General features: G+C 39.1%; 1 protein-coding gene across 1 annotated transcript in view; it reads right to left on the bottom strand.

Annotated features, from left to right (window-relative positions):
- Positions 1–14,438, bottom strand: part of SLC4A4 (solute carrier family 4 member 4) — a 309,697-nt gene that overhangs the window by 84,097 nt on the left and 211,162 nt on the right. The window contains exon 12 of the mRNA XM_052642087.1: positions 12,381–12,555. Coding sequence (XP_052498047.1) covers positions 12,381–12,555 — 175 coding nt within the window. The remainder of the gene's footprint in view (positions 1–12,380; positions 12,556–14,438) is intronic.

Below are 14,438 nucleotides of genomic sequence, written 5' to 3'. Positions count from 1 at the left end.
ACGGCCAGATGGCATCACCGATGCAATGGACATGAACTTGGGCAAACTTCAGGAGAAGGTGGGGGACAGAGAGGCCTGTCATGCTATAGTCCGTGGGGTCGCAAAGAGCTGGACACAATGGGGTGACTGCACAACAACATACACATGATGAATCTACTCAGATAAGAGATGAAGAGGCTGAACTAGGTCTCTTCCAAGGTCTCCTCCAGGAGGCTCAGCACAAAGAGCAGGTCTTGGAGTCAGGGATAGCGGAGTTTAATCCTAGCTCCACTACTTACGAACTTCTCTAAATCCTAATTTTCTCCTCTGTAAAATCAATGGCTATTTCACAGGGTAATTACTTGGACTGAATATGATAATACCATATAAAAAGCTAAGAATAAAGTAGAGAGACGATAAGATGCCGGTTTTATTTTCTTCCTGCTTCCAGTCTCCTTCTTCCCAGTTACTTCTCTCTCCTTCAACAGAGGAAGGAGATGGAGCATGACAGTCAACAGGAGTGACAGGAAAAGATGAAGATGACTCCTCAGACGAAAAGAGGGCAATAAGCCTCTAGATTCTCAGTGTTTCCAGGGATGGGTGTACTGTTCAGTCATGTCCAATTCTGCGATCCCATGCACTATAGCCCTCCAGGCTCCTCTGTCCACGGCATTTTACGGCCAAGAATACTGGAGTGAGTTGTCATGGCCTACTCCAGGGCATCTTCCCAGGGATCACACTCAGGTCTCTGTGTCTCCTACACTGGCAAGTGGAATCTTTACCACTAGTGCCACCAGGAATCCACAGAAGCCTTAGACGGCAATGTTACAGCCACTGATTTTGGTGCTTCTTTTCATTCCTTATAGTATCAAACACATGGAATCAGCCATGATAAAACAAAATGGTTTATCTCCCTTTATAGCAACGAAGTAAAAATCCACATGTAAAGCAATTTGTGAACACTTTTCTGCTCACACGAGGGTATAACATTAAACCAAAGATGTTCCTTATTTTATAGAAGGGCCAAGAAAGTTAACTGAAGCCTCAGAAAGATCAAGCATAAAAGAAATTTGAGGGAGGGAGGTTCAAGAAGGAGGGAACATATGTATACCTATGGCTGACTCATGTTGATGTACGGCAGAAACCAACACAACACAGTAAAGCAAGTATCCTCTAGTTACAAATAAATAAGTTTTAAAAAGTGATAAGAACATGAAAAAAAGGAAAAAAATCTCACCATAGGAGCAAGTTTCTTTAGAAAAAAAATCCAACCACAATAGGTAGCACCAGCATTTTGTCTGTGAGCTACTTGTGATAAGTCAAGGCCATCACACCTGTCACGGCTAACACAAAGCAAATGCATTCAAGATGATAAAACATTCAACATTTATGCTGTCAACTTTGACTTTAATGCAATTTAGTACATTTAATATCTTCATATAACACTAAAGAATGACCTTGGTTGTTTTATGTCCTTTTATTAAGAAATGTATTACTTGGATTAATAATTAACCCCAAACTGCCTTAAAATACAAAGGATTTTCTATCTCTCTGACAATTATCAATGAAGTAAAATGAGAAACGGAGAAGGCGATGGCACCCCACTCCAGTACTCTTGCCTGGAAAATCCCATGGACAGAGGAGCCTAGTAGGCTGCAGTCCACGGGGTGGCAAAGAGTCAGACATGACTGAGCAAATTCCCTTTCACTTTTCCCTTTCACTTTTCACATGCATTGGAGAAGGAAATGGCAACCTACTCCAGTGTTCTTGCCTGGAGAATCCCAGGGACACAGGAGCCTGGTGGGCTGCCGTCTATGGGATCACAGAGTCAGACACGACTGAAGTGACTTAGCAGCAGCAAAATGAGAAAAGAATATTTAGGGGGCAATAAATGCTAAAATATTCACCAACATTATTGTTAGATTTTAAGACTTAAAAAAAAATGTCTACTAACCATAAAAAGAAATTTCAGCCTGTATTGGTTGTAATCTATTGAAACTGTAGAATGTTGATCAATCAAATTAAACTTCTCTAGCATTTGAAGCTGAAATTTAGCCAAGAAAATTGATGTAGCCTAATGACTTTTAAACATGGCCATTGGAAATAAGCAAACAAACCTGAATTACCTGCAGATCAGATCCCCAACATAAAGCCACAAGATCAAAAATAAGTGATGAGATGATGCAGGTACCTAAATCAAATTTGAGTCACATGAAAAATATCTCGGAGGGTTGTTTTTGTTTGTTTTGTTTTTTGTTTTTTAGGGAAAAGAAATACTGAATTTTTATTTCCACTTTAGGCTTCCCAGGTGCCTTTGTGGTAAAGAATCTGCCTGTCAGTGCATGAGTACAGGAGACACATGTGGGAAAGATTCCCTGGGGAAGGAGAAGGAAATGGCATCCATTCCAGTATTCTTGCATGGAGAATCCCATGGACAGAGGAGCCTGACGGGCTTTTGCAGGGGGTTACAAAAGAGTCAGACACGACTGAGCAACTAAACACATCTTCACTTTGAACAACTAAATCAAGATCTCCAAAGATCAGGTCCCAGGAATCCATAGGTTTTCAAAGTTCCCAAACTGATTTTTATATGGTCCAAATTTGAGGTGCACCCATTCAGGCAATCTTCCTTCTTCTATCAAAATAAGAACTACCTGCTAGCATGGTTAATGACCAGCAGTTACACAAACCATTCACCTACACTAGGAAGGAAGACTGGATATACAACCCTCATTTTTTACTTCACCTGTGCAGCTACAGACTATAAATCAATGATTTCTCTCCTGACATATCACAGCTGCCAAATCCTTAGTGTGCCATCTCTGTCTAAAAGTGCTTTGTCGTCATAAACAGGATTTCTGTTTACACTGCCCAGCAGGAACAGAAAAAAGGAGGCAAGACTTGAAAAACAGATTATCTCTCTGCTTGAAGAAAAGTATGAGCCAAAATCTCTACTCAAGAGCTCCAGTTCCAAGTCCAATAGAACGGATAGCAAGAAAGAGAGGCTTTACAATATTGTTTTGTTTGAAGAGCTGTGAATATGTATCTAGATCCTCTGAAGTGTCCAAACATCAAATACCAGTATAATCTTACACAAAAATTAAGTCCAGATGGATAAGAAATGTAAATGAAAACATAAAAGAACTAAGATATGTGGGTAAATATTTTTCTAATCTTGGGGTGGGGAAACTGCTCTAAATATATCATGAATATAAGAAACTACAAAAGACTAAAGATTTTGACTACATAAGAACTGAGATCTTTACAGCAAAAGAAATCATAAATAAGGTTAAAAGATATATAGCAGATCTAAGAAAAATACATTTGTGATATTTCTGACAAGCAAAGGGAAGATATCCTTATTATACAAAGAGTTCTTATAAGTCAGTGAGAAAAAAATAATGCCCCAAAGAGAAATATCCCAAGTGTATTTACTTTAAAGACACGTGAGTAAGCAGTAAGGAAGGAAGGATATTACCTCTCACTAAAAGTCACAGAAATGTAAATGGAATAAAAATGAGCCGTCATTTTTAAGCCACAGAATGACAAAAATGAGAATATGAGACAAATTCTGTTTTTGCAAGAAAGTGAGCAAGCCAGCTCTCTTGTCCATTACTGGTAGAAGTTTAAATCAGTATACCTTTGTGAAGTGTAACCTGAAATCAATATCAAAAATAAAATAAGTATCTACTGCAATTACATTCTGCTAAAAATTTAGCTAAAGAGGTAATGACAAAGAAGGAAAGTGGAGTTAAGCACCAAGAGTGTTTACAAATGAAAAGACTGAAAAAAATTAAAAGTCTACTAATAGAGAATTTATTAAGTAAATTATAGCACATACATCATGTGTATAAAGAAATGCAGCCATTAAAAATGCTGTGTTCAAGACTCATGTTGAGGTGGAAAGACTTTCTTAAAATGCTAGTTACATATATGATTGCATATATGATCTCATTTACAGAAAATCCTATACAGTGATCTGTTTATACAAGCATTGCAAGACACAGAAAGATATTCATGAACAGGTTAATAATGGTTATTCCTGGGTCATAGATTTAAGGGCAAAACAATCTTCTATGCAGTGTTTCTGTACTATTTGAATTTCGCACAATGCTTAATTTTATCTTATTCAAAACAAAGCTATTTCAAAATGATTTCAAGCTAAACACAAAATAGCGTTTAGAATTTAGCATTGTTTGGGATCTTCACCGCTGCTCAAATGACCATCATTTTCTGACCACCAAGAAAATAGAGTTGACAAAGGTCAACTTACATGAACGGTCAATTTACATGAAAAAAACGAACCAAATAGGTTTCTGCTAAATGGAATTTGGTAAAACAAAAAAACAAACTTCAATCAAACAGGTTTCATTCAAAACTGATACATAAAATGAAGCAAATTATCTAAAGTTTCTTCCAGGGAAAAGGAATGACCAACATACCCTGGAGGCAAGAAAACAGTGCGGTGCCCTTTACTGTGTAACTGATACACATTTATTGTTTTCTTACCAACACAACCTAATTGGATCATTCCAATAGACAACCTTGCCCAAACTGGAATATGTTTCTGGTGCAGATTAACACGTCACCTTCTATTTCCACTTTAAGGAAGAAACGCACTTTGGTACCAAAGTGTAACATTCAGGGAAGATGAAATTATTATATAGTCTTCATGCAGTAAAGTAATTATCAGTTGCTTTAATCCTGCTGTTACAAATTGCACATGATGCTTTGTAAAGAAGTGTCTATCTTATTGAGGGATATCATATATGAGTAAGAAATGATACATTTCCAACTTAAGCAGATTGATCGAATATTCTCAGCACAGCAGTATGTTAAAATAAAGCCTCAAAGTTGGAGATGCCAAATTTATATTTATAAATGTTCCTTATTATGAAACAAGTTCCCTTAAAATGTGCTCTGTTAGGCTCCATAAATATCACAAAATTCAACAAATTCTAAAATCCTAAAAAATCTTACGGTCTTCTTTTACTAAAAGGTTTGTGAAAGTAGGATTACATTTATTCCTGAAAAAAATTTAAATGACTTTCTTCACTCAGTCTTCACTCTAGACTGTGCTCAGTCATTCACAACCAACAACAGTCAATTTAAATTAAAGCACGTCTCTGTGTTCCATAAAGCTAAGAAGGACAGCTTTGAAATAACAAAGACTTGCCACAAAGTATCAAAACAATGTTCCTTATATCAATATCTTACCCACAGACTAACCTATTCATAAATATTTGTTAAATCGACATTTAACAATTTAATTAATAGAACAGTATACCCACTTGGCAACCAAGAATATAAATCTAATGCAATGAGTTCAGAGCATGGTCATAAGAGACTTTAGTTGTGGGAAGGACATGTTTTTAAGATAGTGAAGATAAAAGCCCTTATTTTTACTTAACAGTATGGCAGGGTTCAGTGGTAAAGAATCCACCTGTCAATGTAGGAGACGCGAATTCAGTCCCTGGGGTAAGGAAGATCCCCTGGAGGAAGAAATTGCAACGCACTTCAGTATTCTTGCCTGGAAAATCCTACGGACACAGGAGCCTGGCAGGCTACATACAGTTCATGGGTTGCAAAGAGTCGGACATGACTGAGGGGAGAGCTTCCTGGGTGGCTCAGATGGTAAAGAATTTGCCTACAAATGCAGAATACATGGCTTGGATCCCTGGGCTGGGAAGATTCCCTAGAGAAGGAAATGGCCATCCACTCCAGTATTCTTGCCTAGAGAACTCCATGGATAGAGGAGCCTAATGGGCTATAGTCCATGGGGTCACAAAGTGTCAGACATGACGGAGGGACTAACACACTTTCACTTCATGGCAAGGAGAACAGAGCATTCTAACAGTGGAGCTTACTGAAAAGGGCAATGAGAGCACTGCATCTTCTTGGACCTCAGAAAGCCAGTGCTCTAATACTTTGTTGCTTAAGAACAGGAAACAAGCCAGGGCTAGATCCCAGAGGAATGTAAGGTCAACTCTTGGCAAAGCAGTTCAGTTACTCCCAGAAGCCCAGGCTAAACTTTAATTGCCTACACTTAAGGAATCCATGCACACCCACTCTGGAAGCTTCAGAGTCCTCTCGGAGAAGCATGATGGCTCAAATGTATGTGGCAAGTTGCAGAATTCATGCAGCTATCTATGCTGCCATTATAATTTGATTCTATTTGGAGAGAGTTCAGAAAAACATCTACTTCTGCTTTATTGATTATACCAAAGCCTTTGAGTGTGTGAAAGTGAAAGCAAAAGCTGCTCAGTCCTGTCCAACTCTTTGCGACCCTATGGATTATACAGTCCATAGAATTCTCTAGGCCAGATACTGGAGTGGGTAGCCTTACCCTTCTCCAGGGCATCTTTCCAACCCAGGGATCGAACCCAAGTCTCCCATATTACAGGGGGATTCTTTACCAGCTGAGCCACAAGGGATCACAACAAACTGTGGAAAACTCTTAAAGAGATGGGAATACCAGACTACCTGACCTGCCTCCTGAGAAATCTGTATGCAGGTCAAGAAGCAGCAGTTAGAGCTGGACATGGAACAACAGACTGGTTCCAAATAGGAAAGGAGTATGTCAAGGCTGTATATTGTCACCCTACTTATTTAATTAATATGCAGAGTATATCATGCGAAATGCCAGGCTGGATGAAGCACAAGGTGGAATCAAGATTACCCGGAGAAATATCAATAATATGCAGATGACACAACCCACAGAAAGCGAAGAAGAACTAAAGAGCCTCTTGATGAAAGTGAAAGAGGAGAGTGAAAAAGTTAGCTTAAAACTCAACATTCAGAAAACTAAGATCATCATGGCATCTGGTCCCATCACTTCATGGCAAATAGATGGGGAAATAATGGAAACAGTGAGAAACTTTGGGGAAATAATGGAAACAGTGAGAGACTTTATTTTCCTGGGCTGCAAAATCACTGCAGATGGTAACTGCAGCCATGAAATTAAAAGATGCTAATTCCTTAGAAGAAAAGCTATGACCAACCTAGATAGCATATTAAAAAGCAGAGACATTACTTTGCCAACAAAGGTCCATCTAGTCAAAGTAGATGGACCAGTAGTTTTTCCAGTAGTAATGTACGGATGTGAGAGTTGGACTATAAAGAAAGCTGAGTGCTGAAGAACTGATGTTTTTGAACTGTGGTGTTGGAGTAGATTCTTGAAGAGTCCCTCGGACTGCAAGGAGATCCAGCCAGTCCATCCTAAAGGAAATCAGTCCTGAATATTCACTGGAAAGAGTGATGCTGAAGCTGAAACTCCAATACTTTGGCCACCTAATGTAAAGAACTGACTCATTGGAAAAGACCCTGATGCTGGGAAAGATTAAAGGTGGGAGGAGAAGAGGCTGACAGAGGATGAGATGGTTGGATGGCATCACCAACTCGATGGACATGAGTTTGAGTAAACTCCGGGAGTTGGTGATGGATAGGAAAGCCTGGTGTGCTGCAGTCCATGGATGGGGTCACAAAGAGTTGAACATGACTAAGTGACTGAACTGAACTGACTGGAGCCTCTGGAGCCTCAGCTGATTTATTCTGAACACAGTTCCATGGGAAATGATCCATATGCCTCTCAAGATTTGCTTCAAAATAGGTTTGTGCATATGTATATACACAAACACACACACATAATGTAATATATATATATTACACATATATGTGTGATTATTGAATTTACATAACTGAGAATGTATGTGAATACTAATTACATATATATTTCTCTGAAATGAATGCTTAAATGTAAATTCGTGTCATTGAGTAGGCAAGACCTCCTGAAGAGAAGTTGGCAGAAGAGTTTGCTTAAATGACACCAGTGTGGGTGACTCACTCATGTTTTCACAACATGCTTCTTCTCCCCAGCATCCATGTCTATTTGTAGCCTTACAATAAAGGTCCTACGTGAACGTCTCTCAGCTGCCCGCCTCTAAAAGCAAGGACACTGTACTCAGCTGACTCATTTGAGCTGCCTGTGCTTTTGTGAATAACCCACTGCCACATTTATGAAGGCATGTGATACAATTGAAGATTATTTCAGGCTATGCCAATGCTTTTCTGCTCCATTCTGATCTAGTGTTTAGAAAGTCAAATGAAGAAAGATTTCACCCCTTTAAACAGGTCCACTACAGACCACTACTGGTATCTTGGGGGAGCATAAAAAAGATTGCTTTATCAACTCTAGATTGTAAATACCATCAGAATAGGGATTCTTACCTACTTTGGTCATGTTATCTGTATCCCCAGGACTTAAAACAATGCCTGGTACACAGTAGATACCCAATAAATATTCACAAAGGAATGTATCGACATCTGCCTTAGACTGGTAAAAAAAGCTGGGCCTTGACACCAAATCCACAAAGTATTTTCTTTTCCTGATGCCAAGTCAAGAAGACATTTACTGCCAGAGCATCAAAACCTCTGTATGTTATAAGATGGCCAACAGGCTCATGAAGAGATGGTCAACATCACTAATTGTTAAAGAAATGAAAACCAAAACTACTGTGAGAGTTTTCATCTCACACTGGTCAGAGTGGCTGTCATTTAAAAAGTCTACAAATAACAAATACTAGAAAGGGTATGGAGAAAATGGAACCCTCTTACACTGTTAGTGGGAATGTAAACTGGTGCAGCCCTATGGAAAACAGGATGCAGGTTCCTCATAAAATCAGGAACAGAGTTGACATATGATCCAGCAATCCCTCTCCTGGGCATATATTTAGGAAAAAAAAACAGTAATTCAAAAAGATGCATGCACGCCAATATTCATATCGCAAAAAACACCTCTGTATGTTAAAGAACATACCCTTTCAGTTTTGAGACACTCTTCAACATATTAAATTCACCTTATTCCCTGGTATTCAAAATAGATAAAACCAATAGATACACCCATCTAAGTCATCTACCACTGCAAGAAAACCTAATTAGATGACTATAAGCAAAATTTTTCCATATTTAAATTCTAGGGCATGTAAAATTACTATGTAACTATTAAGTTGGGTATGCATGTGCACGTCCTAGTCAAATTATATTTACCCATATTATATCAAAAAAACCCATTGAATCTATGAACTCATTTACTAACAGCATCATTCCACCCAAAAGAAATTCATAAGAGAGTATTCTGTTCAAGAAATAGCTATTAATGATCATTAATTTTTTAATCCCTGTTTTTCAATGTTTTTGCCACCCACTGAAAGTACCAAATTTTAGTATTTCACTCCACATAGTTCTTAAAACAAAAAAGTCTTCAGAAATGACATGAAGACTAAATATATGTATATATGAGTGTTAAATATATCCAACACTATTTTCATTCAGAGAAAGTTTTAAAAAAAATGAATTCAGTTTCAGTGAAACTATCAATGGAGGTTACATAATTTATTGATATAATGGTCCATTATGTCTGACAAATTATCCTCATAGGTTTCAATTAGATACTTGATTAAGTCAACTCCCAGAAGTAACATCCAGCAAATGGTCATTTTAATGGACATCCTGACACACTGAAAGCATTTATATTTCTCCTAAAATCTTTAGAATCCAGAAAGTAGCTTACTCCACCAGCAAGGCCTTTCCCATAACACTTGTCACAGAGGACAAATCCACAGTAACTATATATGTTACATCACTGAATCTTTACAGAACTCGCTCATATGCAAAATAATGCACCATGAGGAGGGATCAACAGCAGACTTGAACAGATCTCTCTCTCTCTCTCTCTCTCTCTCGTGTGAGATGCATCATTTTAAAGCTAAGTCTCACGAAGTTGAAGAGTTCAATTCAGCTTAAAAAGGCAAAAGGGTAACACATAAGAAGTGTCATTATGTCTCCATCTCAATAAGAACATTTAAAAAAAAACACATGTTGAAAAATTACCTTCACCTGAAAGTCTATCTATATTGTACAAGACAGAAGGAGGTTTTGTTCTTGCTACCCTCTCAAAATCACAGCTTTCTGTGATTTTTCTTTTTTTTTAATATAAATTTATTTCAATTGGAGGTTAATTACTTTACAATATTGTATTGGTTTTGCCATACCTCAACATGAATCCACCACAGGTATACACATGTTCCCCATCCTGAACCCCCTTTCCTCCTCCCTCCCTGTACCATCCCTCTGGGTCGTCTCAGTGCACCAGCCCCAAGCATCCTGTATCCTGCATCGAACCTGGACTGGCGATTCGTTTCATATATGATATTATACATGTTTCAATGCCATTCTCCCAAATCATCCCACCCTCTCCCTCTACACAGAGTCCAAAAGACTGTTCTATACATCTCTGTCTCTTTTGCTGTCTCGCGTACAGGGTTAGCGTTACCATCTTTCTAAATTCCATATATGTGTGTTAGTATACTGTATTGGTGTTTTTCTTTCTGGCTTACTTCACTCTGTATAATCGGCTCCAGTTTCATCCACCTCATTAGAACTGATTCAAATGCATTCTTTTTAATGGCTGAGTAATACTCCATGGTGTATATGGACCACAGCTTTCTTATCCATTAACATGCTGTTCAGTCGCTCAGTTGTGTCTGACTCTTCGCGACCCCAAGGATTGCAGCATGCCAGGCTTCCCTGTCCTTCACTTAACATGAGGTTGCCTGTATTATCTTCTTCATGCTGGCCTCAGGGTGCTTCCCCAGTGCTTTTTTCCTCCACTTTTTTCTTTTGAATGATGTATTTTAATTATCATTAAACTTTCATTTAGATGAAGAATAGCCATGCAATTTGAATACAGACAGATTTTGTAAAAATACCATTACTGAATTACTGTTACAATTAATTTACTCATTTTTGTCTATGAATGAGGAAAAAAGGGGAAGACACCCTCTTCGTATACTTCATCTTTGTGTCTACAATGCTTGGCTTCTATCCCCCATACTTGGGAATATACAGCTAAGTGCTTTCTGGCCAGCACAATGTAATTTTTAAAATGTTGATCATTGGCCAATATTTCAGAATCACCAGATTTCACTTAAGAATTTGAATTCCAACCTCTCTTTGAAAATCAGAAAATGAATAATGAGTGTATATCCACATGGCAACAAGGAAAGCCAAATGGCAACTGCCCCCTTTCAAAGGAGCAGGAGGTCATGGGAGGCATCACGGTGCCCAGCTGTGAGAAAACCCAAGCCAGCCTTGGTACAGTCACAGGGGGAGCCCCCAGCCCCGGCAGCAGTCACGGGAGGAAAGAAGCCCTCAGGCAACTCCAAACTCAGCTGCCAAAACACTACAAGTCTACAAGGACCAAAGGGAAACAGCCACCCAAGTCCATCAACCACCAAAACCAAAAGAGAAAAGGAAAAAATGGTTGTTTGAAGCCTCTGATTTGGGGTAGCATGCTATGCAGTAATAGATAAAGACTAAAAGATGAAAGTGCTCTTAACAAGAGAAATAAAATTGTTTAAAGTAATGTCTCCCTTTTTGCTTGGGTCAACACAGATGTCACAGAGCGTCTCCATCTTAATTTTGTGTTTAAGCAGAAATCTAAAATATGAAATGTGCCCAGGGGAGAAAACAGAAGTAGAAAAAAAGCAATCCTTTGGAAGCAGCTCTATTATTTTAAATAAGCTGGTTGGCAGCACTTATTAATGTCACATAGGTTAAACAGTAATAAGTAGTAACACAGAAGAACAGTGTTTGAAAAGGGCTTGAATCTGGTTCTTTTCAGCTTCACTCACTACTCTATACTCCACAACTAGCACAATGCCTATTTTTTTCCATAATGAATGGATCAACTAAAAGAGGTTTTGTACATATCTTTCTGATTATGGGAATTAAAAATATCTTTTCTATCACTAAAACTTCAGCTATTATGGCTACAAAAGAAGGGCAAATGCCACCTGCAAAGCAAGAATAAAGCTAGAATCTTAATGGCTTAATGAGAGGCAGATCCAGGAATAGGAACACCAAATCGTAGCTTTTATCCTTAAAGCTGAGTTCTTCTCATAAAGATACAAATTCATTCTTGAGCAAAACACCCATCGTCTGCTCACATGTAAAAGGAAGCTAACCAGGCATTCCCCCAAAACTTGATATATCAAGTTTAACAGTGTGGTCCATACATTCAAGGTAATAGAAGATCAAAACCTTATACCCGGCACAAAATTAAAGCAGCTGATCTGCTTTTGCCCAAACAGAGCTATATATCCTCATTTCCTTCCCTTCTTTACCCCACTTGTGACTCAAGCCAGATTTCATCGAGCTATTTTTGTAACTACTAAAATGCTGGAAATACAGCAGCAGACCAGAAGCAAAGTAAAATGCAGCATCCAGCAAAAGAAAGAAAATCACGCTGAGTAACTGAAAGGCCATCTGCTTCTTGCTGAGCTGCAGGGGTGAGGAAGGCAATCTGGCTGTACTATTTGTGTCTTCCCCAAAACCAAACCCACCTGCATGTTGTCAGTGGCATCCCCAAGCAGTCCTCCAAAAGTGATAGCATTAGTTACAGTTGCCAGATAAATGAAGAGAATTGCTGAAAGAGCCTGAATATTTAAAGCATCATAAAAATCACTGGCAAAAAATGGTGCTTTCCTCTTTATGTCCTTAATTAGTCCACCACAGAACCTGGGTAGGGAAAAAGCAAACGTGACAATGTAAAATAAAGTATTGGGCAATGAACCAAGAGATAACTTATTTAATCACAGAGAAGGTGTATTTAAAGTGTTTGAATCAGCAAGATACTATTTCAGCCCTTAAGATAAAATCAGAAAACTGTAAAGGAATACATTTTCTTCTGTCTTCTTTTTGATCACCAAATTAGGCAGTCACATTCCCTAGACTGTTGGTCTTTAGATGAGAGTGAACTGTGTAGATGAATTCAGTGTCAGTGTCTGAAAGAAAACATCCCAACATGTGAGCCGATCCTAAGGCCCTTTCTGATCTGGTCAGAACTTCCATCCCAGCCTCATTCATTCATTCATTCCACAAACGTGTATTGGTCATTTGGGATATGCCCAGCACTATTCTGAGTACTGGAAATACAGCAGTGAATAACACAGGAAAAATACCCACCCTCCTGGAGTTATTTTCTGAGTGAGGCGAACGAAATAAGTAACACGTATGGGGCTAAAAATCAAAGAAAAAAATTAAGTGGGGATCTGGGTTAAATGCTAGAGTTGCTATGGCTGAAATATCAGAGTGGCCAGAACAGCACTCCTAAAGGGTGACTCTGGGGTGAGGATCGGAAAGAATGAAGGGAGAAAGTCATGCAGGTGCGTCACGGAGGAGCGTAGCAAGCTGAGCCTCCTCATATCCACAGGCAGGCCAGCTGCCTGTCATGTGTCAGCTCACTCCCTCAACCAAACCTCACTCAGCTTTCCCCACGTTGTGCCTTCTGCCTTTGATGTCTTCCCTCGGAGCGCTACAACCCTTGGAAGTCTGGATCCTCCACTCGTGCTAAGACTTGCACTATGCTCTCACACATTCTCAGGATTGTGTGTCTGTCTGTCTTAGCTGCATTCAATGCCCTGCTTCAGTTTTCTTGGTATGTACAGACATAGTGCATGGTAGCAGACATGCAATGCACTTAGGAAAGTTAAAATATCAAAGATTACAGTCGGATTAAATAAAGAAGTTAAATCCCAGAAATTGTATCTATAGAAGAGGAAAAGGATATTTCTAATGGGAATAGTTTGTAAAGAACCATTCAGAGAAAAACTGGGGGAGAGAGAAGGTTCTGTTCTCTAGTCTTTAGGAAGAGGAGAGAAATAACATCCTCTTCATTTGGGAAACAAACCCAAGTGGGTTATTGGAGAAAGAAAAGAAGGTCATTTCATTCAGATTCAATTGTCTGTTAAAAGGACATATCTTTGTGTTTTCAAAAATCTGAAGTGTTTTTTAAAAAGTCCTATCTTCATAAATGAGTATCCTACTTAAAACGGTACTAAATTCAGGTTGAAATGGAGAACCTAATAGTGAAGGCATAATTCTAATAAAAAGAGATTTAGCCAAAGCTGCCTGAGGAACCTGAATTCCTCACTGCAGGCCAAGGAGACGGTGGCCTGGCAGTCACTCATTTCTGTAACATGTAACTCTGTACATGTTCTATAACTCTGTACTCTGTTCTGTAATATGGGTACACTTCTGAGTAAATGTATCAGGAAGAGATGGAATCAAGAAAGTCAAGGGCGGGGAGAGACTGGCCTTTCTGCCACACCCACCCCCCATCTCTCTCTCTAACAAGCTCTCATTCATGCCACTGCCGTCACACTGGCCTCTGTGCCAACCCAGCACCCACTAGACACCCTGCTGTTCTCCATCCCCCCCCCAACCCTAGGATCTGCCTCCGCACTTCTTCAGGACTTTCCTCAAACGCTGCCATTCCCTTTATGGCCTTCCCTTACAGACGACGCTATGTAAAATGGTATTACCTAGTACCTTGCGCCTGTTGCAAAACTCCCGACTTCTGCTTTGCTTTGCCCCATACAATCAGATTCACATTTCGTTAT

This window comes from Budorcas taxicolor, chromosome 6 (genome assembly GCF_023091745.1).
Source record: "Budorcas taxicolor isolate Tak-1 chromosome 6, Takin1.1, whole genome shotgun sequence".
In the NCBI taxonomy this organism is placed as follows: domain Eukaryota; kingdom Metazoa; phylum Chordata; class Mammalia; order Artiodactyla; family Bovidae; genus Budorcas; species Budorcas taxicolor.
The sequence above is the reverse complement of the archived record's forward strand: the minus strand, read 5'-3'. Positions and strand labels throughout refer to the sequence as shown.